We start from the raw sequence: 27,820 nt of genomic DNA, 5'->3' as shown, positions 1-27,820 counted from the left end.
AGACAATTTTTTGTTTGTTGACATTTGACTATATATATATATATATATATAAATATTGGTTATGGTTAATCGATGTTGATTATTATAGGAGGATTTGGAAATGAAGAATTTCTTTTAAAAATTTTAATTATTAACCAACACTTTTGTCTGTTTTGGTCTCCATCCATTACTGTGATTAATACATGCTGAAATGCCCATTTATAATAACATGATATTTAATATTAATGAATAAATAAATAATTTTTAAGTGCAAACATCTTGATATATATATACAGATATTTTTTTTTCATTTATTTGTTGTATGTGTATATATGTACAATGGGAAGAGATTATGTTACTAGTAATAATTTAATGCAAGAGGAGATTGTAGCAATGCCAATTCAACTTCTTTCTATGTTGCAGTGCAATTTCCTTGATGGTTTCTCACAAGAGATGATGATGATGATTCAACTCTAATGATCAATCTGTGATCTCAATCCTCTTCAATGTTGGCCTTGATCATCATGATGTGTAACATACTAAGGTGTATTATTTCTAGGTTTTGTTAGTTTGTTGATTGGGTTTAATTTGTGATTAATTATGTTATATGTTTATACCTTTCAAGATGTAAAAATTGTTAACCTTTACATTGTCTTGATGATGTAAAAATTGTTTTCCTTTACATTGTCTGGATGTATGTATATGTATATGCAAGTGCACTTCCACATGCATGCATATAGGTGGAATGTATGTATATATATTATGTACATATATTTTACCACAAATGGTTTATGGATGCATATGCACATTCACATGCATGTCATGTTTTGTTGCATGCATATAGATTATGGATAGTGTAATAAAACAATGTATACATAGACGTCTCTAGAAGATAAGAGAGAGATAGAGTTTGAGAGTGACAAGTGGAGTTAGAATTTAAAGCGAAAGCAAGGTGAGGTGGCGTCCGCGACATATCATAGATTATCTGGACTCTATATAATAATATATAAAATTAAAAAAATATAAACTTTCTTATGAGGGATATATATGTAAATTTTCTCATTTTAATATATACACCCTGAAAAATAATAATTATTGCGTGTATATTCTAATAAAATTTAAATTTCTTGTTTAGTAATAAAATATATCTCTCCAATTAGGTTGTATGAAAAAAATTTAAAATAAATAAAAATATAGTTTTAAGATACAACATATATAAATAATCTAAATCAATGAGCTTTCAAATGAAAAATAAAAGAAAAAAAAAATCAAGATACTATGTTATTTTCTAAATAATTTTAATAATTTTCTCAAGGGATATATATATACATGGGTATAGTAATAAAAAAAGTTTAGAAGAAATAGTTTCATTTTTTTATGGGGGTGTTAATGCAATATATTGAAGAATGGTTAATAAATTACAAAAAGTTATGAGGGTTAATCTGAGAAAAATCCAGTTCTTCAAAGTTAAAAGCGTATCAACGCGAGCGCGATCGAAGAGACACCGAGAGAAAACGAGAGCGAGCTTTGGAGCTTTGGAGAGAAACCCAAAACCCTAGAGATCGAGGAAAGACGACGATGAATAGCTCGATTGATCTACAGAACACCGTCAAGGAGGCGCTCGGAGTGCTCTATCACCACCCTGACGATGTTCTTCGCTCCCGCGCCGACCACTGGCTTCAGGATTTCCAGCGCACCATTGATGCCTGGCAGGTCGGTCGTCTTCTCTTTCCCTCTTTTTCCAGTTCTGTTTATGCTTATTGATCTTGATTTGAATGGATTTGTCTTTGATTTTGGTAAAAACCCTTGTTTGGTGTGCTTTGTGGAAAACCCTTGCGGATTATTTTTTTGTTTTTGTGATTTAGGCTTAGGGTTTGATGTCTTTTGTGCCGGGATCTTTGTGAAATGGAATGAGATTGCTTGGTTGTGTTTAATCATGATTTGATTATTCTCGCTCGTCAGAACTTTAGGGAGTATGGAAATCGGGTTTTAGGCGTTATTAGTCCCTATTTCTTGAATGCTTGCTGATTTCTTGGTTTCAGTCTTTGGTGTGGAAAATGTATGCATCTGAGTATGATACATGTGCTTCCCTTGAAGTGAGAAATCAGCTAATATGGAAATAGTACTGACAGTTTGTTGAGAATGACAGGGATGATTGATTGTTTGGTCGTGCAAAATTTGTTGGTGGTTTAGTTTTTTGCTGTGCTCAACCTTAGTGTTGACAACACAGGATTTAGTTGAATGTCTCTGAAGTTCATCTTGTGCAATTTATTCCTTTTTAGTTTCTTTTTCTGTAATAACATTGTGAAAGTTGTGCAGGTTTCAGATAACTTGCTCCATGATGCTAGCAGTAACGTAGAGACCCTTATATTTTGTTCTCAAACTCTTAGAAGTAAGGTAATGTCTTATTTCACAAGCTACGTGGCGTGTTTCTGGGAGGTGATTTTGATGAACCTGTCATATTTTCTTGTTAATTTGCATCATTCAATGTGTACAATATCGATATCTTTCAGGTGCAGCGTGACTTCGAGGAGCTTCCTCCTGATGCTTTTGGCCCTTTGCGTGATTCCTTGTTTGTAAGTTGTCGTTATTCGTCAGAAGATTCAGTTGCCTTAATATTTGTTTTATATTAACATTCTAATTTGAATATCGTTAACAAGACTATAGGAGTCTTTGACCAAGGTGTGCTTCGGTTTGTCGTTTTTTGCACTCAATTCAATTCATAATAGATTATTTAAGAGTCTTAGGGAGCCTTTGTTGTATGGCTGACCATTTTGTAGCCCTTGGATGGAGAAAATAATTGCCTCTTCATTATTTACTCCAAAAGCAATTTTTTTCCTGTAACCATGGGTGATGCTTTTACCCAAATGAACTTGGGGGATGTGGTTTGTGGCTTTTGATTCTTGCATTCAACTACCTCATGGGTTTGAAATTTCAAGGCATCAAAAAATAGTTTAATATCTTCTTACATTTTATTTTATGTACTGAGTTTTCTTGTAAAATTGATTGCTTGAAAACTTTTAAATGCAGGGCTTGCTGAAAAAATTCAACAAAGGGCTTCCAAAAGTTATAACTCAGGTACAATGTGGATCTTCATGCTACATTCTGTATGTTCATTTCGTTTTGCCATAACAAAGGTTAGTTTTTGTTATTAGATTGCCATAGCAATTGCTGCTTTGGCTGTCCATGTGCCGGTAGAAAAATGGGGAGGTGGTGGGATTGTGAATTGGTTAAATGATGGGATGAAGTCTCATCCTGAATGCATCCCTAGCTTCCTGGAGCTACTTGCTGTCTTGCCGCAGGTATATGCACATTAAATATTGTAGTCTCACAGGTATTTATGATTTGTGACTTGTATGCTCTCAAGAATTTGTTCTTCAATAGGAAAACTGTTTTCATAAGTGCTATGAATAGAGCGGGCTTCCAGATGGCTAAAATTTAAGGTTCTTTAGGCATTTGCTGCATATTTAGTGAGGCTTAATTTATGTTACATTTGCTTTGAAATTTGTGCTCGTGGTCATCATGTGGTGCTACTTTTTGATGCAAGGTTATTTCCTTTTAAAGTTTCATCTATAAATATAGTCACTTAAATGTCTGGAAATTATATGTTGCAGCATTTAAGAGAAGCGTGCTTTAGTGCCAGAATTAAAATATGGTTTTGTTAGATACTTGCCCCTCTGAAATCTGATGTAGGCCACAAGCGCTTGGTTTGCCAAGCAGTAATATCTTTGAGTCACACATATATTCTCAAAAAGTGTCTCCTTTCACATACACCTTTGGAAAATTTTGATTTCTACATATATACTTGTAGAAATTTCAGATTTCCTTGTATGTATGTATCCTTGAGGCAAGTTAACTATTGATCATCATTTAAGAATAAATGAATAATTGATGAAATTTCTAATATAGCTGTTACATATACACTTCTAAACGTTGACATTGCATATATACCTATATAGGTTATTCATTTAGCTTTTTCATGATTTTTATTTTTTCATTTTAAGCTATAGCAATTTACAAAATAAATTTATATTTTGAACATAATTTATTGATATCATTCTATCTATACCCATTAATAAAGATGTTCGAGAGAATAGAAACATCAAAGCATCTAAGTGAAGGGGAAGTGTTTATTTATTAATTTTTGTCTTTTAAAAAGAGCTGGTGAAATAATTTTGTACAATAACACATAATTTACTATGTGGGGTATATATTTTAGAATCTCAAGTTTCCACTGGTATATATAAAATGAGAAACTTTAGAAAAACCCTTAAAATATAATCCTGTTTGCATTTGTACCTTGAGTATTGTGTGAATTTCCCTTGTAATCCTTTCAAAGTTGTATGACTAAAATACATGCTTTTTTCTTTAATTTTCAGGAGGCTCATAGCTATAAGATAGCTGCTCGTCCTGAAAGGCGCCGCCAATTTGAGAAGGAACTTATATCATCAATAGAAGTCGCTTTCTCTCTTTTGACTGGCTGTTTAAGTTTTGAGGAATTGAAAGAGCAGGTCAGTTAATACTCTATTTAGAAAAAAAATTATTCCATTTCCAATTTATACTAGTTGTCAGTGTAAAACCTTTTAATTTTGATGTCTTGTATTATTCTTGTCTTGAATTTTGATTCCATTCTTGACATTTTTTATGTTAGAAAAGAAATTTTGCAGTACTTTGCTCTTAAATGAACACAGCATAATTTTGGGGTGTGTCAGTTATGTGCTTGGTTATTAATATGTTTCTGAGTTGGAATTTGATACGTACAGTTCAACTGATTCTCTTTTGCAGGTCTTGGATGCTTTTGCTTCATGGCTTCGACTGGGCCATGTGTATGTACTCTTTGGCTCTGAAATATACTAATTTATTCCATGATGCTGTTAACAATTTGGAGATCAATAGCAGCTTTTTTATTTTTTTTTTTTTGCGTACATTATCTTGCTGATGCTTTTGTAAATGGAAATCAGCAGATTTGGCTAGTTCTTTTAACAGAATTACAAATATGTGCCATTTATGTTGTATTGTAAATATGTGCTACATTTGGGCTATTTCTTTATTTTCTTTGTTTCAGGATTTCTGCTTCCACACTTGCTTCCCATCCTCTAGTGCATGCAGGCCTTTCATGTTTGGGCTCTGAGCAATATCTGGAGGCAGCTGTTAATGGTATTTTTGGAAAAAATCATGTGCTGAAAATATCGGCTATATAATTGTCTACTTCTTGCTTTTTTCATATTTTTTGTTTTAGTTCTTATTTAGATTGTGTGTTGTATGCCTTGCCATGCATTCTGTAATTTCTTCTTGGCACAACTTTGGCACGTTGCCTCTTTGTTGATAGTTTTACTCTGTGTTTGGTTCGTGTGGGTGTTTATGTTATCATTGGGTTCTTCTATCTAAATATGAGTTTTCATGCCTTGTGTCTTCGTTGATGCAAATGTGGCTTTTAATTTCATTTTATTTTTCAGTAGGGAATTTATACAGAACGTCATGTGAGTCAGTTGCTGGAATGTTTTGTTCCATGAGGTTGACTTTATCTATATGCATCTGACCCTACTTATAGATAAATTTTCCACTGTGATACCTTAAATAAAAATGAAAAATCCTAAATTACCTCCTCTCTCTCCTTGGTAACATCATCTGACAGGGCAGACTGCATGCTGCGGTATCCCTGCTGTCACCTCATACAATGACTTATCACTTGGTTTTTGTTACTAATATCTAAAGTTATTGATTTTATGCCCAAAATGGTATCTTATATTTTCATTTATTGTCCTCTTGGATGGTTGAAAAATTGGTGTATCCAATTCAGCTTTTACAAAAGGGAAAATGGATTTAGTCATTTGATATTTAATGGTTTTTCTAGGGAATTCATCTTGAAGTGGTGATATGAGATTGAAGGGCATTTCTACATGTAAAGTTTGACATTATTTAGGAACAAGTGCTTGTGTGGTTCATAATATAATTTTGATTGAAATCTGTGTTGCATGTTAAACAGATCTTTCTCCTAATGATTTTTATGATGCTTTATCTGCTCTGTTTCCTTCAAAATGGTGCTGGATAAAGTGCATGTACTGTTTTGCTGCAGTAATATCTGAACTGATACATTACACTGTTGTGGGAAATTCTGGGAGTCTTGCTGAGCAGATGCCCTTGATTCATGTACTTGTGCCTAGAGTTATGAGTCTCAAGGATCAGCTGAGAGATTCTTCAAAGGTATAGATTGCTTAATGTTTGCTGTGTTGTGACTATTTTGGTTAGTTCTATCTAATAAGATACACAGTGGCAGTGAATTCTCATGAGCAGATCTTGATTAGCTTCTCTTGTTTTTCTGTGAAATAATCTTACCACTCCTTGCATTGTACATTATCTCTTTCATTGACCTGGGTTTAGTATATGAGCACCTGCTTTAGCTAACATATATGGAGCTTTGGTGAACCTTTTTTGGCTTTAGTATTTTACATGCATTTGTGGATAAAACCATGGGACTAATGGCAACACTTATTAGGATGAGGAAGATGTGAAGGCCATTGCTCGATTATTTGCGGACATGGGTGATTCTTATGTGGATATCATAGCAACTGGTAAATCTTAGACATCATTTTTCTGTTCTTAATTATCTCTTTTTAACTTTGAATTTATCTACAAAGTTTGCATTGCTATGTTTCTGTCATTTAGTTATGAGTAGATGCTAGAATTTCCAGATCATTTATCTGTAACAGTACCATTATTTTTGTTATTTTTTTTTTATTGTGGAAGGTTCTGATGAATCAATGCTAATAGTGCAAGCATTGCTTGAAGTTGCATCACACCCTGAATATGATATTTCTTCAATGACATATAACTTCTGGCATCGCCTCCGGCTTAACTTAAATCAAAGGTATTTATTATTTGTGACTATCATCTTGAAGTAGTTCAAGGATGTTGGTTCACATTGATTTTGATCATTACAGGGACTCCCATCTGTCTTATGGATCAGAGGTAGCTATTGAGACAGAGAGGAATAGGAGACTAAAATGTTTTCAGCAGCCATTTGAATTGCTTGTTTCTATGGTGAGGCGCATATTCTTTAGGCAATGTTTGGCCAGTTGTTTGAATTTGTTTTTTGATGGAAGTTTTTATTTGAATTTGACTAAATTTTAACTCAAGTAATACTTAATAAATATTTTGGGATAAAACGATATGTTTTTAATTAATCATGGATGGTTTTTATATTCATATTTTTTAACGTTAAACGCTTAATGTTAAATATATTATTTAAATTAATTAACTTTTGTGAAAATGGTGGAGACAACCCTAACCTAAACTACTATGTTTGGTGGAGGTTGACCAATCAATACCTTCTGTATGCAGTGCTGCACAATACTACTAGATATAAACCGATTTCAGATTGTGTTGTGATAATTTGTTAGATGCACAAGTTGCTGTGTTTCTTCTACTCTGAGCATGCAATAATTTTCGACAGGTTGCCTTTCGAGTTGAATATCCACAAGACTATCAATGCCTGTCTGAAGAAGACCAGAAGGACTTCAAGCAGACTAGAGTTGGTACATATGCTTAACTAATACACTGAATTTTGGCTCTAATTATTCATTGTCTATAGGTGGTAAATTTGATTTCCAGGCGTTCACAGATGGACCTGTTTTCCTTTGACCCCTGCTTAACATCCAAAGATTTTTACATTCACTCAAACCAGATCTGTTTCTTGCTTTTACTGACTGTATTCAATATGAAGTGACACAATAACTTCAATTGTTTTAGCACTAATGACTTTGGACATGACGAGTCAATTCAGTGGGAGTGGAAGAATAATTTCTATCTTAGAAATATTCATATTTGAGAGTGCTTCTTTTGCAAATTTGTGATACCATAAAACAAATTGTGATACCAGAAAAGTTATAAGTGGCAGTTTCTCTCATCCTGCACCCAAAATTGTTTTGACTGAGACTTGCATAACTATGTTACAACTTACAGGGCCATTTTTTTATTCTGTTTAGATTAGTATTACATGTTCGCATATTATATTCCATTTCGTTTCTGGTTGATGAACAAGTCTCTTATGCATAGACAGGCCAATTTACAAAACCAACAGACCAGTTTCACATGGCTTCCATGCTATATTCTATTTATCTTGCTTAGTTGAGAAATCAAGCACCGAATCCATCACTAGGCGAATTTATCTTTTGTTTCATTTTACCTTTGTGAGATCATTGGTATGGATGTGATATTATGATTTACTATGCACCTACTGGCATTACTCTGATATATTATATATGTCTTTGCTCCTTTTCAATTTGTTATGGTTACTGTGAGTCATAGCTTTTGATTTTGTTCTGGTCTTCTTTTTTGTTTTTGGTGTTTATTTTGCACAATTGAGGTTCTTTTGGATATGAAGATTAATGATTCTAGCTTTGTATGATTAGTTTCTTACTGATGACTGCTGACATCTGGCACCTCCACAATGCTGATTGTATCTGTCCTGTTGCTAGTGGTCAGTGATGTGTTAGTAGATGCAACTGCAGTTTTGGGTGGTGAATTGGTGCTGAAGAGTCTCTTTATGAAACTTTTACAGGTCAGTTAATTTTTAACATTTGTATCTTATGGTTGTTTAGTGTGTGAAACTTCAACTTGCTGTACTGTTGAAGGCTGAACTTTTGCTTTATTGCATTCTTTCAAAGCAACTGTATTATTCACTGCACATATTTTTGTTTACCTATGATCAGGCCCTTGAAAATGCCCCAAGTGATGGAAGCAGTAAATGGCAACCTATAGAGGCTGCTCTATTCTGTATGCAATCAATAGCTCAGTTTATTCCATCATCTGAGGCAGAAATCATGCCCCGGGTATGTTGTTTATGTTCGCCCCATCATCATATTCTCTTGTATTCCTTTGCTTGGTATATATATTTTACATGTTTAGCCATACCTTTTTTTTTTATCAGGTCATTTCTTTGCTCCCAAAGCTTCCTCATCAACCACGACTGCTACATACAGGTGAATTTTGTGCTGTATAGCTCTTTAATAAAATTCCATTTTTACATATGAACTGCACTCAATATATATCAGGAGCCCATTGATGAAAAGGGGCCGGGGAAAGCTTGAACCCAGTTCCTATCAAAGTATTGTCTGGTTGTAATGCAAAAATTGATGTTAATTAATTAATTATTATCCTTCAGTTTGTTCTACAATTGGAGCATTTTCCAAATGGATTAGCACTGCCCCAGCTGAGCTCTCTGTTCTAGCTACTGTTGTTGATATTCTTACAAGAGGCATGAGTACATCTGAAGATTCTGCAACAGCAGCAGCTGTAGCATTCAAGTATTTATGTGAAGGTACACTCATGATCCAAGTGATGGATTTTGTTGATACTACATAATTTATTGATGTATTGTTGGTTGCGAAGTTGCAAATATGATGAATGGCCTATTTACTACACCATCATGCTTTAGTTTGAAGATTAATACTATTCCCCACAATCAAACAAGATAGGACGTATAATTGTTTTTATATGAAATGTTTTTTTTTAAATAACTATATTTAATCATTAATTATGTAAAAAATAAATATTTGTTATGCTTAGGAAATAAGAAAAATTAATTTTAAAATGTTTAGTTTGTATTATTATTCATTATGTCATCTTTGATTAGCTCAAGTGGAAGTTTCCTTCCAACCTAATGTTTGAAAATGATTCTTTAAAGTCACGTCTTTATTCCCCAGCCAACCATCCCTCATATGTTATTATGATATATTGCACAGGATATCTAAAACATGTGATTAGGCCAGCACATTTAATTTACAGGTTTGTAATATTTTGTGTGTGTTTGTGTAATAATGAGAACAATTTGATACTTATATAACCAAATGATACTGTTCAGGAGCAATTTGTTATAATATGAAATGATAGACTATATGTCTGATAGTTAATTGCTATTGTATACTGCTTGGTACATAGAATTGAGTTTTTGTTGCATTATAATTCTAATAGTTATTGTTACCATGACCATTATGAGATCAAATTTTGATGACATGAAAGGGTACGTTTCATCTGGCCTAGGTGGATGTTGGGCTTAAAATAAATAAATAAATAAAATGGGGATATCTTCCAAATGTGAGTTACTTTAGGTTTATGGTCTTCTGCTGGTCTTACTCTACATTTTCTTTTTATTTTTCTTTTTCTTTTACTTAATTATCTGTTGTACATCTGTGCTCATCTCCTATTTCACTTATATTTAGCATTTTAATTTATTTAATCTTCTTTGCTATTTGTTCTTCTCTTGAGCTAGCTATTTCTTCTTTACCATGTGGCTATGGATTCTGCAGTGCAATCATTTAGCTGATTAGATCTTATTTTCCTCTTATAGATTGCAGCAAAATGTTCTGTGAATCATTGGATGGTCTTTTCCAAATATATCACATAGCTATTAGTGGAGAAGGGGGGTATAAAATTTCTGTTGATGACTCGATGCACTTAGTTGAAGCATTGAGGTAATCTAGTCGCTCAGCTTTGAACCATCAATACTTCATTTTGCTGCTTTCGGTGTTAATATAATCTTTTATGAGTTTGTCCCATTGAGCAATTACTTTTTCTTGTGTGATATCTGAAAGGAAGTATCTCAGACTTTTGTGCTTCAGTGTGGTTATTACAGAGCTTCCACTGGAGCATGCTAGAAAGGCCATGGAATTGGTTTGCTTGCCAGCTATTACTCCATTGCAGGTCAATACTAGCTTTATGCCGTCTTATTGTTTTAAGAATAACAGTTTGGTATTACTGTTGGCTCATCATAAACAAGCAGGATATAACTAAACTAGGTGGTGCTTCATTGCGAGAAATACCCGCACGACAGCTTACAGTTCATATCGATCGACTTGGATGTATCTTTAGGTACTGTCCTTCACGTAAAACCCAAGTGGTTTTACCTTAATTATTTTATCCAAAAATTGTTATTATTCTTGATGGAATATGCTCAGGAATGTGAACCTTCCAGAAGTTGTGGCTGATGTAATTCTTCAATTTTGGCCGATCTTCAAAGCTATCTTTGATCAGTAAGGGTTACATAGTGTTGCAAACAGTATGCTCTGATGCATGTAATTTATTTCTGAATATAATGAGCTATATAACATTTGTAATGCAGTCGTGCTTGGGACATGCGGACGATGGAGTCTTTGTGCCGTGCATGCAAATATGCTGTGAGTATATACTCTAATTCAAGTAAATCACTGAATATTGATGCAAGAACTATTTGCTCTGGCATTTGCTAATGTACGTCATATATGACAGACATGATACTTAGCCACTCTAGTAAATCTCCTGTTTTACTTGTACTATGCATGATTGTTTCATTTATTTCAAAATGGATATTTTGCATTATATGCCACTTAAGAAGGCATGAGGTGAGTAATCATAAAAACAATGTTGATTTTGCACCAGAATTATGTTGGGTATCCGGTTTATGAAATTTATGCTAGTAGGGGTGATGATGATCTTGGTTTCAAAATGTGATGACTTTCCCTATAAGAAATAATTTGTGACTGTATTATGCCTTAGGAAATATTTTTTTGATTATATATATATATATATATTCATTTAAGATTGAAGTAATAGCATAGAAACTCAGGTAAGGACTTGCGAAAGCCACATGGGCGTTACCATAGGAGCAATTCTTGAGGAGATTCAAGTCTTGTATCCCCAGTACAATCAACCTGGTTTCCTCTACCTCTCAAGTGAAGTCATAAAGGTCTGTTTCTGTACCGGTATCAGAAGTCCAACCTTTATATCTTTCATTCACTAACAGTTGATCTCAAACACCAGTTATTTGGTTCGGAACCAACTTGCTCTAAATTTCTGGAGAGTTTGATCGCAACACTTTTCAACCACACTACAAAGCTTCTTACAAGGATTCAAGTAACTATACAAACCTTTTTGACTTGCGTTCTTGTTATAAAGTTGTTAAATGGCTGTTTTGCGCATGTTGATAACTCTGATTTTTTCCCCAGGATTTTACAATTAGACCGGACATAGCAGATGACTGTTTTTTGTTGGCATCAAGATGCATCAGATACTGCCCCGATTTATTTTGTACCTCTTCTGTATTTCCATCATTAGTTGACTGTGCAATGATTGGAATTACAGTCCAACACAGGCACGTCCTTCACCATTGACTTTCATTGTCACATTGATTTGTTTTCCATATATATATATATATGTATGTGTGTTTAATTTTGCCAAATTAGTGGGGTTTGTTATTGCGCTCTTAGCTCAACACATTCCAAACCTAATAAAATCTTCTCTTTATTTGTAATATTCATTTGCAGTGTCACTAGAATCAAGTAAAAATCCTATAAAATTTGTAACATACAAGCATTCATAATCGTTTAGCCATTCTTTTTGTTTTTAAAAAAATGCTGCATGTTATGTTGAAGGCGAATTAAGAAACAATTGCATGCTTCATGTGATCTGGTTCTTGCAATTACAGTCATTGCATGATTCAGTAATTGACTTCAGTATTTTTCTGTTGCTTTGCTTCTGATGCAGGGAGGCTTGCAAGTCTATCTTGACGTTCTTAGCTGACATGTTCAATCGGGCAAGTTCTGCTGCTGGAGAGAAGCACCGTCCCATTGTTGACAAAGTGGTACTTCCTCGGGGCGCAACTCTCACCAGACTCTTGATAGCTTCTTTTACCGGAGCCCTCCCACCTGCTCGACTTGAAGAGGTTACATTTTCTTATCAAATACGCATCCTTGTGTGTGATAGATATATCTTATACAACGGTATCCTTAACTATTTCGCACAGGTTTTTTATGTCCTACTATCCTTTACAAGAATGTATGGTCCCAGAGTCCTCGAGTGGGCGAAAGAGACCATCTCATTAATACCATTAACAGTCATGACCGAGGCTGAACGAATGAGTTTTATCAATGCTCTCTCCGATTTCGCAGCAGGTTCAGATGGCACTGCCCTGCGCAATTCACTAGAGGAGCTATCATATGTTTGCCGACGCAACAGAACCGTCCAGGATATCGTCCAGAATGCTCTGCGGCCTCTCGATCTGAATCTCAACGCGGTTTCATGAACACTACAAAATCGTCGGCCTTTTGTTTCTCACAGATGATGAGGATGAGGATTTTGTGGGGAAGTTTCGGAAAAGCTTTTGTGCATGCATAGTAGTTCATTGGGTGGTGTTAGTGTCATTGTTCAATATTTGTGTTTCATTTCTTCATTGGTGGGCAGTGTTAACAATTTTCAGGTTGTGTTGTACATGTTTATTAGTATTATTTTGCAGAGTCCTTTGATTTTAATCTTATTCGGTTGTGTGGGTTATATTTTATTCAATTCTGTTCTTATGCTCAACCTTGAAATTTTTCACATCAAGGTTTTTTTCTGTAAATTAAATCCTATTTGGCATCTTTCCCCAACATTATAATATGTAATTCATTATATATTTTCTTTATTTTTTTTTGTTTTCATCTCCATCTCTTTTATTCATTATATTTTAGGACAAAATATTTCTGAAACCATACAGGTCTTGTTTCCAGTAGAGTTCTTGTGAAATTTTCGTTTGATCCCTGAACTGCTAATTTTTTATTTGTACACAATTATTAAATAGAAATATTGAATTTATTTTGATTACTTTTGTTTATTAGTGCACGTGTACGGTCACGTGGGTTTTTTTTTTTAATTTTTTAATTTTATTTTTTATTTATCTTTTGGAGTAGAGTAGTATGCGTAGGTAAATCCCTGATAAGATTTGCGACAATAAAATTTTGGATATTTTTTTTTTGTTGTGAATTTTTATTTTGATAATTCAGTTTTAAAACAGTAAGATCATCCGAATTAGCAGTGTTAATTATGCTATGAGTTATCTTACTGTAGCTCATAAATTTTTAGAGGTAAATTTATTGTAAGTCAAGTATCATCACTATTAACAGTAAGGTTATCTGAATTTACAGTGTTACTGATAATCATATGTATCTGTGTTATGTTTTATTGTATGTTATATATTATTTTTTTAGAGGTGAATTTATTGTAAATCACGTAAACACCTAGCTCAAGTGATTTTATTGTACCAGAAATTAAATATAAAGAATAAATTATAATTTTAAAACAGTGGCTACTTGGAGGTGGCAATTCAGTTTTGTGAATGTAGATCGGGTTCGGACATGACTTGGTTGTATGGATTTAAATCCGGACATGAAAATTCAAACAACCGGATTTTTTTACCCACTAAAATTTAAAAGCCCACAATTTTATGCTTATTTGTTTTAAACTTAATCTTGTAAAAACTTCAAACATATATTGTTTTTCCGACTTAGATTTTTGTATGATTTGAGTTTTGGATTGTTCACTTTATTTTTTAATAAATGTAAATTAAATTATTTTTGTAGAATTTAATATTTGAGTGAACTTAAAAGTAGCTTATATATAAAATTCGGACAAATTTAAACATCCAGATAACCCAATTTTAAAATAAACCAAGTTTGAACATACTAAATTTGTTCGGATTTAAAACCGAACCGTATACGAACATAAATTTTTTTATTTATATTAATAGTTATTTGAACATGATTTTGTTAGAATCCGGATTTTTACCACCCTTAAAGCTACTAAAGCAGTTCATCTATTTTTACAAAAAAAAAAAAAATCAATAAGTGATAAAAACAAATGATAAATAGGTGTACATATCCGTACTAATTATAATAGTATAATTAATTTTTAAATTATAATTTAAAATGTTTAAATTTCAGATCTCTCAATTACAATCACGCATAGTTACTGTTAAATCAATATAAAATTCCTTTTACTCAAAGGGTGGTAAATTAGTAGGATTTTGATGAAAACAGTGAGGTGTGTCAAAAATTCAAAGGAGAGGGGTGGTCTAATGGTACGGAAGAAGATAGGGAGAGTGGAGGGGTCAAACATGGTGTGGGTGTGGACATGGGCGGAGTGTTGTTGTTGTTGTTGTTGTTGTTGTTGTAATGAGTGATTTGACATCCCTGCTGCTGCTGTGCAGTGCAAGAGTGGGAGTGTGTGTGTAGTGCTTAAAGTGGGACCCAAATACACAGCCAATACCACCACCACGTGTATCTATCACACGTCCCTTTCCTGATTTCCCGCCGACGGATAGCGACAACTGAGCCCACGTGAGTGAGTTCCAGCACGCTTCCCAATCCCCAAACCCTAACCCTATTTTTGCCCATTTTCAACCTCTACTCCTGCTGTCAATGTCACCACTACTACTCCTCTCTCTGTCAGTCTCTCACTCAATATATATATATATATATATATATGTACAAAGAGAGAGATATGTTAAGAAGAGCAATAAATTAATGTAGTTTGGATAAGTTTGTAAAAAGATGTATGGAATGGTATCTTTTAACTAATGATCAGATTTATTAATGTGTGTGAATGTGTGAAAGTGGATGATTGTTTTTTATAAGTTTGTGGATATCTTTATTTGGATTCTTAAATTAATGTTTAGAGATCCAATAGAGGTTGAGAAATGAATGGGAATATATAGAAAGTATGAATGGAATATTATAACTCTATGCATTATATTGCTTTTTTTTTTTTAATTCAAAGATATATTATTTGGAGTACACAATTATTTGTTTAATTTCTTCTTTAAATCATGTAAATTGTGTTTTTATTGCATTATAAATATCTGTGTTGAAGACAACAATTAATTATTTATTTACTATTTGAGACAACATTTTTTTTCATTTATTTACTGTTATTATTATTATTATTATTATTTATTCTTTGCTTGATTATTTTGGCAACTCTTCTGGTTGTTCTTTTGTGTCCATTTGAGTTTCAGGTGATCACTACTCTCTGACTAATTCAGAGAAGTGTAAAAAAATAATCATAGCAAATTAAGCAATTGAATTTGGAGAAAATGAAAGAAAGAATGATAACAGTTAAAATATTGTGAAAAGAATCTTGTTTTCTTAAATTCTTGGTTTCTATTCAAGAGACAGGAAGACATTGGCAATATGTTCATTGAACAAATAAAATAAATAAAAAGCTCAGAAATCTTTTCTGAAATCATCACTTTCTCAACACACTTGCATGCTTGCACACAGTGCAGACAGCTTTTTGCAACTCTTGTGCTTGTTTTTTTATAAATATCTACCCAGTTTCCATGTCACCATATATTCCTTAATTAACTCTTCAGAATCTTATTTATTTCATTCCCTAATTAATCATCTTAATTTCCAAGCTCATGATATTAATCAATTAGAATTGATCATGAATGGATAATATCATAGAGAAAATTTAAATATATGGCTCATATTCAATGTAAATCATTAATTTCTGAATATTCCTATTAATTCACATAGAAGAAATGCAGAGAAAAAAAAGAGAACACTGAATTTATGATTTCTATCATATCATTAAAACCAACAGCATGTTATGTTTCATGACAGTTTAATTAAATGCAAGGTTCTTCACATTCATAGCACATAATATATATCATCAATGAGTAAAACTTCAAGAACAATCAAAACATTAAGAATATGCCTCACAAAATAAAGGGAATTGTTATTGCTGCAAAGATTTAGAACTGGTGCATGACTTAATGAAATATACAGTTTAAACACATAATGTTTTAAGTACCAAAATTTTTTTCTGTTTGAGTATACATCAAACACAAGCCATTTACTCCATCAGAAATGATGATTCTGGATTAAAACAAATCAAGTGAAAGATTTTTAAAAAAAAAGAGTATAATATTTGTCTTTTTAAGCTATTGATCTCTTGATTCTCAATCATACACACTAATTACTTCCCACTCAATAAAATTAAATATGAACAATCACAATTAATTTGCTAGATAATTATTATCATCCTAAAGCTCATATTTTATAGCTTTTGAACAATTCAAATCACACACACACACATTATAATTCTTTCAGACAGACTGTAATCTTCCTCTAGTGATCTCATAAATTGAAGTGCTAAAATGATTTAACATTTTTTGAACTTGTTCTCTATTGCAATCTGTCTCTAGTTATTCTCTTCATCTTTGTCAGCAGTGAATCTAAATGAATGAACTTGATCATTAGATAAACAATTAAAGCCTTGATAAGAAGCTCAAAATGTACAAGACTAAATCTTCATACAAATTCAAGTTATATATATAGATCTGATCAATTTGGTTTTGATTAACCTAGATGATACAGAAAAGATTCTTCACAATTGACAATAGATAAACTTGTTAATTAAGATCACATTACAAAAATCAAAATCCTTTAAAAATAAATAAATTAAGGAAGAAGATAGCCATGAATGTTAATATTGGATAATAGACATAAAACATGATTAATAACATGAGAAGAAGCACCAAATCAATGCAATCATTCCTAGTGGCTAAGGCTTCAATAACTATCAACTTATCAAACCAATCCCCCATAAAACTAATTCATTATGTTTATAAATGCAATTAACTTGATTGAAATTATACAGAGCAAATGCCTTTTTCTGTTAAAAAATTTGTTCCTCTATGTAATCAAACCAATCTACAACAGATTAATTACAGCTAAATGGTATTTAATTTATCATTAATCAATGTTCACAATTAAAAGTTACTAAGATAATAACAATAATCATTTACCAAGAACTAGTAGTTCATTAAGTAGCAAAGAAACAAAAGAGAGATATCATCTTGAAAAAAGTAAAACTGAAAAAGAGGCACTGACTCCCTATCAATCTCTCAACTTCTCACTGACACACATTTCACTCAAACTTCTTTTTAGTTCTTACTCACACACACACACACACTATATACATATATACCTTCAATACATACCATAAAAAAGAAAAAGAGAACCAGACTCAACAAGTACAACAGCAAACTCACAACATTCATTCAACAAGCACAAAGTACATGGTACCAAAACAACAACAACAACATTCTCTCAACATCTCCCTTACTATTTTTAGCATCACAAACTTGTCAAGAACATCAAAAATAGAAAATATAATCAATCATCATCATCATCATCACCATCATCATCACCATCATCATCATAACAATAACAATAATAAACACAAAGTTCAAATGAGAATGATCACTAGTACTGAATTAAAAGTAATAGTACTGACCTAAGAAGAGAGGTTAAAGAAGAAAAGAGCTGCAATTCTCAATATGGCAAAGATAACTTGATAACTTGGGCTTTTAAGTTGCACCAGAGGGTGGTGGTGGAGGCATGAGTTGGTGGTGGTGGAGGTGGTGGTGACCAGAAGAAGAAGGAGAAGGAGAAGGAGAAGAAGGAGAAGGAGCAAGAGTAGGTTGTTTCTTCCTTTTCTTCTTCTCATAGCTAATACCTCTAGCTTTGGATTGCATGTCTCTAATTTCTCGCAAGTATAATCTCACAGCACGAGCACCAAATGGATTGTTTTCAGGTTTTCCACCATTCTCTTCAAATGCAGCTCTAAGACGGCCAACAAGAGCATCTAAGCTACCCCAAGCTTGTCTTAGAGGGCAAGGACAAGGAGCAGGAGGAGTTGGGTGGCCAAAGAAAGGGCACATTTGAACGTGAACTTTGGTTTTGCCAAACTGGTCTAAGTAGCGCAAGAACTCCAGCACATGAGCCCCACTGCAACGGGAAAGCGAGAGGGGTGGTCGGTGGTTACGGAGGTATTGACCAAAGGTATTCCAGTCTCTACGTTTCTGTGATTCATAGCGGCTTGGAGATGGAGATGGTGGTGATGATGCTAGTGGTGATGCTAAAGAAGAAGATGAAGTAGATGAAGTAGATGAAGGTGGAGGGAATATGGTAAGTGCTGAAGATGGAGGTGAACCATAGTCTGAAGAAAGAGCACTGCTTTCAGTGTTGTTTGTGTTTTGCTGCATCATCATGTTGAGGTGATGATGGTTATTCATCATCTTTAATCTTCCCTGATTAAATTCAATTACAAACCATCAGAATTAACAAGCAAATCATACTTTATTTATATATGTATATAATAAAGTAGTATTTGATGTGGTTTCTTATTGTGTTATTTTTTGTGAAAGGGAAAGGAAGAAGAGTACTGTAGAAAGAGATAGAGAGAAAGGCAAACCAGTTGGTAGCTAGATCCAGAGATTTTAAGTGAGTGATCTTGTTTACCTGCATGAGAGAGTGAAAAGATCATCAAGTTAAGTTTAAAGAGTGACAGAATGAGAGAGAGAACTTACTAGATTGATCAAGATGAAGTTGAAGATGAAGATAAGAGTGGTATATATTTTGATCAGGTGGTGGAGAAGAAGAGGGGAAAAGAAAGGAGGAAGATGCAGAGGTTGTTGGATTCCATGGTTTTGTTTGGAGTGGAAGGAGAGATGATGGATATGATGGGAATCTGCTGGAAAACTCTTGTTGCTTTGTGTTTTTTCGGTGGACAAAGAGATTGAGAGGAAAAAAAAGAGAGAAAGAGAGAGAGAGAAACATGTACAGATGTACAGTTACTATTTTTGGGGTTTTCAGTGAATAAAATTATGATCACTGCAAGTTGACAGCAGAAGGTGATATGTATGTCTTCTTCGTGTCATTCATTTGTTTGTGTTTGTGTTTAAAAAACAAAAACAAAAACAAAAAAGAAAGAAAGAGAAAGAGAAAGAGAAAGAGAAAGAGAAGTGATTGAATTTTGAAAAGGGTTGTAAGATAAACCATTGTGACCAGTTGTAGTCAATACTTGCACAGTTCCTCCTCATTACTCACCATGCACTCTTAATTATCTTACTCTCTATCTTAGTGTATATCATATATATATATATATATATATATATGTTTTTCCCGTAAAACCAATCATAGACGTTTCTACTGTAGCCGTTAAATCACTCATCTAATGATTATTATTTTCATTATTAACCCAAAATATGAGATTAGTGATACTAATCATATTTTCGGAGTTATATTTATAATAAAAAAATAACTTTATTATCAATTTTTAAATTTATAATATAAATTACCGATCTTCATATATATATATATATATATATATATATATATTTAAATTACTTAGTTTTTAAAATTATTCTACATTAATCCTCATATCATAATTTAACATATTTTTAGAAATGATGTGTAAAATTTATTATTAATTATTATATTACTTTATTATTAGTTACTGTTAAATATTATGTAACAATATTAATTACTGTTGGATATTATATATAAATGAATTCTAAATCTAACGGTGATGTCAACAAAGAAGAGTTTTTTAATTGGTTAATTGTGTCATATCACTTCAAAAGCAAAGAATTGGTATTAATAATTTTTGTTTGAATTGAGTTCCATGTGGTTGGAGAACAGTTGGAGTTAAATTGATTTTGTAAAGGAAAAAAATCTAGCTAGGGTTTTTAAAATCTAAGATGGATGGTAGCAAACTAGCAATGCATATTTTATTTTAAAGAAAACATTGAATCTTTGGGAATCTAATTGAAGTTATGTGAGTGCCCTTTAGATAGGTGTGGCAGTAGAATGATTTTGCATTTAAATGTTCTATTTGTATTAAATCTTTCGTCTCTATTTATTTGGTTTAAAATAAATGTAACATTTTTTTTATTTGTATCATACTATATGTATTTTTTTCATATATAGATTATCTTTAATCTAGAAATATAGGACGTCTACGGAAAATATTAGATGATAATTCGATAGCTACAATCATTATAAATAGTATCAAAACGGATCCTATAGTGTCATACAATATTTGTGAACAAAAGATGATATGCAATACCTATAAACAAATAACTACTAGATGATGATCCAACAGCTGTAATTAAATGTCTCTAGAGAACAATAATCTAGGGATGTAACTAGATTACCTTTCCTCATATATATATATATATATATAGAGAGAGAGAGAGAGAGACACATCAACTATGCCATCATTTTATCAAATGAACATTTAATTTATTGAAATTTTACGGTTGGTGAAGTAATTTTTCAATAATTATAACATCATAACAATTGATTTGTAAAAAAAATAAAGAATAACTCGCATATTATGTCAAACTTCTGTTTTTTTTCTTTTTTTTTAAAGAAAATGTCAAACTCTTTTTTTTATTAAGATCAAAACATATTGTTTTTTTTAAAGATAAGAAAGTAAGATTTATAGAAATTATTGAAGTTATAAATGTGCATTAATTTGAATAGATTGATCTCATTAATATTTTTTATACTCAATCTTTTTTTCTTAGATTTTTTTTGGGGTAGGTGTAGAAACATTGGATCCATTAAAATTTTAAATTTATTGGAATTTAACTAAATATATTTGTAAAATAATTCGTCTTGTGAAAAATCCTAATCTCGTGCATAGATCACATGTAATGTATGAAATTCATCCAAAATATGAAATTATGATTGTTTGAATATATGTATTACTATAATAATAGACCTTGTGATTGTTTCTGTTAGTGCAACCGCACTATTTATTGGCATGATTTGACACCTAGACCAAGTGACATGGCAACCAAGGTGACAAAACATAATTGATGATGTGTAAGACATGGTGACATGGCAAGAAGACTTGGAGTGCAAAGGCAAACATCTTGAAGATCTTGATGGAGCTATTTTTAGTAAAGTCTCAACATGGAGCCAAAATATCTTGAAGATCGTGGTGAAGCTATCTTAAAGATCTTGGTGGAGTTATTTTTGGCAATGTCTTTACAACTTGAAGACAAGATCATATCGAGACCATATTTGGGTGATTTGATTGAAGATTAAATATGGTGGAGCTTAATTAAAGAAAGATCTATTCATTGGGTGTGAATGAAGGAGATATGATTTGAAGAATCCTTGATGAGAATCATTGAAGTCTAGCAATGACGAGATTTGAGGACCAAACTTGGGTGAATTGAAGATCAAGTTTGGAGAATCTTTGAAGACCAAATTTAGGAGAAGTTTGGCAAGTTTCATGGAAGAGCGCTACAGGGGCGTGCGCCCTGCGAGGGCTGACGTGATGAGGGAGGAGGAGGCTAGTTGCTAGGGTGGGGATCGGAGATTTGGGTCGCATCGACTCGGACTAAGCATGATCGGGAGGTTGATGGGTCTTGAGGTCGAAATCCATAGCGTAACGAACTCGGTCAAGTCGTGATCAGGGGCCATAGTTACAGCTTATGTTACAACGGGGAGTTCTGAATGACTAATTTTTAGCGAGTTTTTAAATTAGTAGCCGTGAGATTCTAAAAAGAGGTATGTGCTATATTTGGGACGTTGAAAGCGTCTATATAAGTTACGCTTGCTCGTAGATTATAATGTGTGACTCTTGGTGACTCTTTTGAGGAGAGTGTGTGAGCACGAAAACAATCCAGAGAGGAGTAGTGATCTTTATTGTTGAGAGTGTGGTGACAAGTGTTTGTACTCATCTATTTTTCTACTCTCTTTAGTGGATTGTTTATCTCCCGAGGCTTGGCCCCAGGGCGTGAGCGAGTGGGCCTTGAGCGGGTTACCAACGTTGTGTGTCTCCTTGTGTTTGTTGTGTGCTTTTTCTTTATTGATTTGTGTGAGACTTCTATGAGTGCTTAAGTGCTACTTAATACCCACAAACCACACCGGAGGAACTAACAGTTTCAATATTGAATCATAATAAATCAACATCTATTCAAAAAATAGACTAATCTCTTTATTAGTATTATAAAGTCATGTGGATTTAAACAGAAAATCATCTATACAATGAAAAATCCTTGTGTTGTAGCAAATATTCTTTTCCTTTTATTTTTTTTAAATAATAATAATTTTTCTTACGCTAACTCTAAGCGTTTATTTAGAAGGAGATCACACTTGCACAAAAACGTTTATCAATAAATTTTTTAAAATTCTACATAATAAATAAACATATAAAAGTATTTCTCTTAATTAAACTAAAGAAACTTTCTCATGCTGTACCCAACTCTCTAATTTCTTGAATTTTTAATTGTTACCCAATTGTAGCATTTTCTCTTTCATACAAATATATTTACCTAATATATAACATAATATGTATATTAAAACAAAGGATTTATATGTGTTTGGACAGTGATGTGAACATTATACATATTATTATTATATATGTTGAAGAATATGAAGAGTTCTAACTTAATTCGGTGAATATAGACATTTTTATGATCATACACATAGAGTGATGTACAACTGCTACCAAAACCCATTTAAAAAGGTTAGATTCACATCACCATCTTCTTTAAATTCTTTAAATGCAAACTCATATGCAAAGATATCTTTCACAATATTCAACATATCTACAAACTAATTAATTTGTCTTTTTTTTTTTTAGCTCACTTGTTAATTAATTTTTCTTGCAATATATTAATTATATTCAAGTACTTATACATTTCATGTTGATAATAAACATCATCCATGCATGTCCTATCTAGTCATATGGTTGGCAGATACTGTGATTGAGGATCCCACTAATTCAATGATTTATTTTGAGTATTATTGTTAGATCTAGATATGAATTAACTTTCTTAAAAGTGTGGCTGTCATTCATCAACCTAATTTTTGTCACTAATATATATATATATATATATATCATTTTTGTGTATAGATGTGAAATAATAATAATAAATAAAAGAAAAAAAGTGAAAATTGAGGAAGAAGACAATGGTAAGTTGGTATGATTGTAAATGAGAAACATGCAAAACAAGCCAATAAAAAGTTTCTGACATTGTAAGACTTTGATCATCATTTTTAAATTTGGACATAAATTAATGATTGAAGGGAATAATGCATCTTCGTCTTCTCAAAAATGGAAAAATATCACATCAATCCAAATAATGTTCACCTTGTTCTTTAAACAAGCCTGCACACACCCACACACACACTTAACTTTGTGAAATTTATTTAATTAAACAAAGGTAATTAGAAGGCCTCAAAACAATTTCATATTCAAATAAAGGACAATTAAAAACAGCTTTAAATGACCACTTGTCCACCTTTGGAAACATTAATGTCCTATTGAATCAAGACATGACACCCTTCCACTGAACAGAGGTGGTGTCTGAGCCATCTTGAGAGATAATTTTGGACATGGGCACTAAATAGACAACACTCATATATGCGGAGGTGGAGGAATAATTGAAATATAAAATTTTAACAAAACAAATTTAAAATTAATAACAAAATAAATTTTGCACATATTGCTACAAAGGCCGAAAATAGAAAAGTAGCTACCATTTGACCCAAACAAAGTTTTCCGTGTAGCATTTTAATACATCTCTCTATCACACACACACACACACACACACACACACATTGCATGACCCTTAGAAGCCACTGTCCTGCGGTTTCCACAGTGGTGTTTCTCCATCTTCAACTTGTCTTTTTCAGTAATCAATTCCACTTCTCGCCAATGTCTCCATGTGCTCTGGTCTTTATTTTTCTTGTTCTTCCCATACATTGTACCTTGGTCCAAGGTGAGATCTCTCTGTTGGTTGCACCTAGGTCAACCCCTTAATTACGCCTACATTTGCACCTCTTAATCTCCTTCCTAAGCTATGTCCACCGCTTCATCTACCTTAATTCCAAATCTCGACACGGTGAAGGACCATAGATGTCCAACCAAGGAATAGTGTCATACCGTTAGGTAATCACTTAGGCACGAGATAACGTTACTCGTACATAATATGAAAAATAATATCAATTTCTCGTATGTGCCTGCGTCGGTTGGTAGCCGAAGCACATTTCTTTAGAGGCCCAGATTTGGTTCTGTATTAATGTAGAAAGATTCTTCGTAATCATTGGTAATATGAAAATATTATGTTTAGCATTGCGGTGGTATGGATGGTAATCACGTACCAACTTATAAGCTCAATACCGAAAATAGTGTCACTGTCATGCGTGGTGATTATCTTGGATTACCATGGTAATCTATAACACACATATTTTAACAAATTGATTCTGTAATGACTGAACACGGTAATGGTATTCCGTTAATAGATTCCCCAACCAAACATGGTTATATTAAGTGCAGCGATATTCGTAGTATAACGTTCGCTCGTATTCTGTGGTAATCTTGTTCGTAACCATAATGGTACCATGAACAAGCATTGCCAAAACATGTTTAAAACATCAATTTTTTTAGAGAATTGTTTGTTTTAAAATAAATTTTTTTTTTTTTATAACAAAAATACATGCTTATAAATAAATATGTTTAATAACTATTTTGAAATAAAATCAATATCAGCAACATTTATTCACAACTATAAAATTGAAGATTTAATTTTGTAATATGGTATTCTAGATGAAATCCCATAAACCGTGCAATAATTTAATAATTTTTAGAAATAAATATAAATTAATATATTCTCATCATTAAATTATTAAATAAAAATACTTTTAAATAAAAATAAAACATTCTCAATAAATAACCAACGAGATCCATTTTCGTTTATGGAAAAATCAAGCTTTTAATACCAAGTCTAGGTTGGATTTTCATCCCTGTATAATATAATTAGATGGTATATATCAAAATTTTCTTTAACATTTTCATCTTCTCATTGGATATTACAAGGAGATGGTAAATTTTTCGATGAGTGATCAAACATTCAACTTTACGATTTGATCGTTCGAAACAAATATATCCAAAATAGTCCCGCCGACTATTCTCTTTTTAGTGGTCATTTTGATAATTCCTGACCCGGAAATAGCCTATGTTCTTGGCCTCAATTTCTAAGTCAACATCCCCACGCCATCGGTTTGCACCTTGAAAGCAACCCGCGTCGGCGAATCTGACTCGATCCAGGCATGCCACGCGTCGGCGTAGGGTCTTCTTCTGGAAGCAAGAGCTAATAGAGCCAGCATGGATGAGGCAGCGAGGATGGTGTAATAATGTCTATTTTTGTTGATTTCTTGAAGTTTGAAGAGTTCGTCTGAGAGTTATGGCCCATTGGTTGTGTGACCTAGCCACAAAACAAAGAAAACAAGATTTATTACATTGGAGTTACTAATAAAAGTTTGTTATTATTTTATTTCGTTCATTGTTACAGTTGATTGTAATATTTCTTCCACGATTGTCAATTTGCAACTAACTATTTGCCGAAATGTTAGCCGCCTATTATTTGACATGTTGGCATTTAAACATTGTTAAATTAATGGCGCACTAATGATTCATGGTTGATTATTTTATCTCCACGGAAGGTAAACATTAAGATTTTAAACTTTGTAAGTAATCATGATAATTAAACATTTATTGGGATGTTAATCTCACATTTAATCATTACAGGTTAAACATAGTTACCATTTAAACATTTTCAACATTAATAGCATGCTAGTGATTAATTAGTGCGTTCAAAGGCGGATTAATTATTATTCACACAAGTATACAAGGTTAGAATTTTAAACCTATAGAAATTAATGCGATGATTAATCAACCATTGATGATTAATCAATAGCGACAAACTTTTGCATTTCACACAGCTGATGATTGTCATGTTCGATGGTAAAGCGACATATTTGGTTAATTAATCACAATAATATGAATGAACTATTAATGCTTAAATAATAATGGCAACAAAAATTTAAATAAAATCTGCCCATCTCACAAGGATTTGTACACACACACACCATATCTTACATGTAGTATTTGATTATTTACAACATGAAATCCAAGGGGACCCCGAATTGTAAGTATTGTTTGCAACATCCAAAATGGTCAACATGAACATACTGCACAATACTTAGCATGCAAATAGATTAAATAAAAATTCCTTAGCATCCATAATTATTTGTATCCAGCACACAAACAATACAGGAGAGAAAAAAAAAAACAAAACGGAACAACATCCCAAATAACTTAACAAATGTACATAGTAGATAAAACTAAGAATTTGCATTTGTCATTCAATTCTCAATGAAAAGTTTGACTGTTAGGTTCATAAGTTCATGAACCAAATATAACATTTGCAAAACTATTATTACAATAATGACCACAAAGATTATCAGTTTTTCAGCGCAAACCATTTACAGATCCTTCAGCTAGACCTCCTCCACTTGTGGAAGTTCTAGGGAAACCATGTCCCTTTTCTTACCCGGCATCTACTTCTTTAATTCTCCTCAATATCTTTTCTCCTTTGATGCTTTAGCACAAAGATTTAAAGCGACATTTAAGCGAGAATTTTATTTAACGGTTCCTTTGTAGGGTTGCTCGACTAACATATTATCTTGATTAGTGAGAATTTATAGTTTTTCGCTTTAGATCCTCTCCCGCGATCCATTTTTCCTCCTAGTAGTATAGGGAGGGATGATCAGAGTGCACTAATAGTTTGAATAAGTGCATAACTTATGAGAGTATGAATTTATAAAATCTAAAGTGATCTAACTTATGACGTGGTTCTTGATGAGCTTCTATTCTAACCTATGTTTGTCTTTTCTTGGTTGCCTCCACTTAAAATATCCACACATTAAATGAAATGTATTAAGAAAGAAAATATGCTAAGCTAAATGATAATTTTAACGCCGAAAAGGTGAAAGGCAACTTAAATGAAAATTTAAATCAACTGTATATTTGAGTAAAGGCAATATACTAAGCTAAATGACAATTTATAAAATTTAAATTGATCCTGACTTGTGACAGTGGTTCTTGATGAACTTCTATTTGTATATGTTTTTCTCTTCTTGGTTGCATACTTAAAAATATCCCGTGTGTTAAATCCAATGAATTGAAAAGCCTCAAATAATCTACTACTGTGGATGCTTTTACAATTTTTAAAATGAAAATTTTCTTACCATTGCAAAATATTCCCGCAAAGAAACTTGGGGTCAATTTCATCCATTAGATTATTCTCTAATGTGTGCTTCAGTAGGTGCCCTAATAAGGCTCTCAGTTAACTCATTTTTATTATTATTTCCTGGGATTTTATACAGCAATACGTAAC

At 32.6% G+C, this 27,820-nt stretch overlaps 2 protein-coding genes across 4 annotated transcripts; one reads left to right on the top strand and one right to left on the bottom strand.

The window, feature by feature from the left end:
- The first annotated feature begins 1,466 nt into the window (after positions 1-1,466).
- On the top strand, positions 1,467-13,291 carry LOC120275688 (transportin MOS14). 3 transcript variants are annotated; one of them, XM_039282358.1, is made up of 27 exons: positions 1,467-1,692; positions 2,299-2,418; positions 2,493-2,555; positions 3,010-3,057; positions 3,135-3,281; positions 4,359-4,490; positions 4,765-4,805; positions 5,045-5,136; positions 6,056-6,183; positions 6,476-6,551; positions 6,727-6,847; positions 6,921-7,020; positions 7,433-7,514; positions 8,457-8,539; positions 8,691-8,810; positions 8,909-8,960; positions 9,143-9,298; positions 10,328-10,451; positions 10,599-10,680; positions 10,811-10,848; positions 10,935-11,009; positions 11,099-11,153; positions 11,582-11,701; positions 11,776-11,868; positions 11,961-12,106; positions 12,499-12,676; positions 12,758-13,291. In XM_039282358.1, exons 1-27 carry the CDS (start codon positions 1,558-1,560, stop codon positions 13,034-13,036), a joined length of 2,886 nt encoding a protein of 961 aa, XP_039138292.1. In that variant the 5' UTR covers positions 1,467-1,557; the 3' UTR covers positions 13,037-13,291. The 3 variants fall into 3 exon arrangements, with proteins under 3 accessions (XP_039138292.1, XP_039138291.1, XP_039138290.1); XM_039282357.1 differs by having other exon boundaries at positions 1,468-1,692; positions 2,299-2,376; positions 10,760-10,848; XM_039282356.1 differs by having other exon boundaries at positions 1,468-1,692; positions 10,760-10,848.
- A 4,502-nt stretch (positions 13,292-17,793) lies between these two features.
- LOC120275381 (protein G1-like5) lies at positions 17,794-19,436 on the bottom strand. Its single transcript, XM_039281931.1, has 3 exons — positions 19,145-19,436; positions 19,030-19,076; positions 17,794-18,865 (listed from the first exon to the last, which is right to left on the bottom strand). Exons 1-3 carry the CDS (start codon positions 19,392-19,394, stop codon positions 18,143-18,145), a joined length of 1,020 nt encoding a protein of 339 aa, XP_039137865.1. The 5' UTR covers positions 19,395-19,436; the 3' UTR covers positions 17,794-18,142.
- Between the last annotated feature and the right edge of the window lie 8,384 nt (positions 19,437-27,820).

Source organism: Dioscorea cayenensis, chromosome 14, assembly GCF_009730915.1.
Source record: "Dioscorea cayenensis subsp. rotundata cultivar TDr96_F1 chromosome 14, TDr96_F1_v2_PseudoChromosome.rev07_lg8_w22 25.fasta, whole genome shotgun sequence".
In the NCBI taxonomy this organism is placed as follows: Eukaryota; Viridiplantae; Streptophyta; class Magnoliopsida; order Dioscoreales; family Dioscoreaceae; genus Dioscorea; species Dioscorea cayenensis.
The sequence above is the reverse complement of the archived record's forward strand: the minus strand, read 5'-3'. Positions and strand labels throughout refer to the sequence as shown.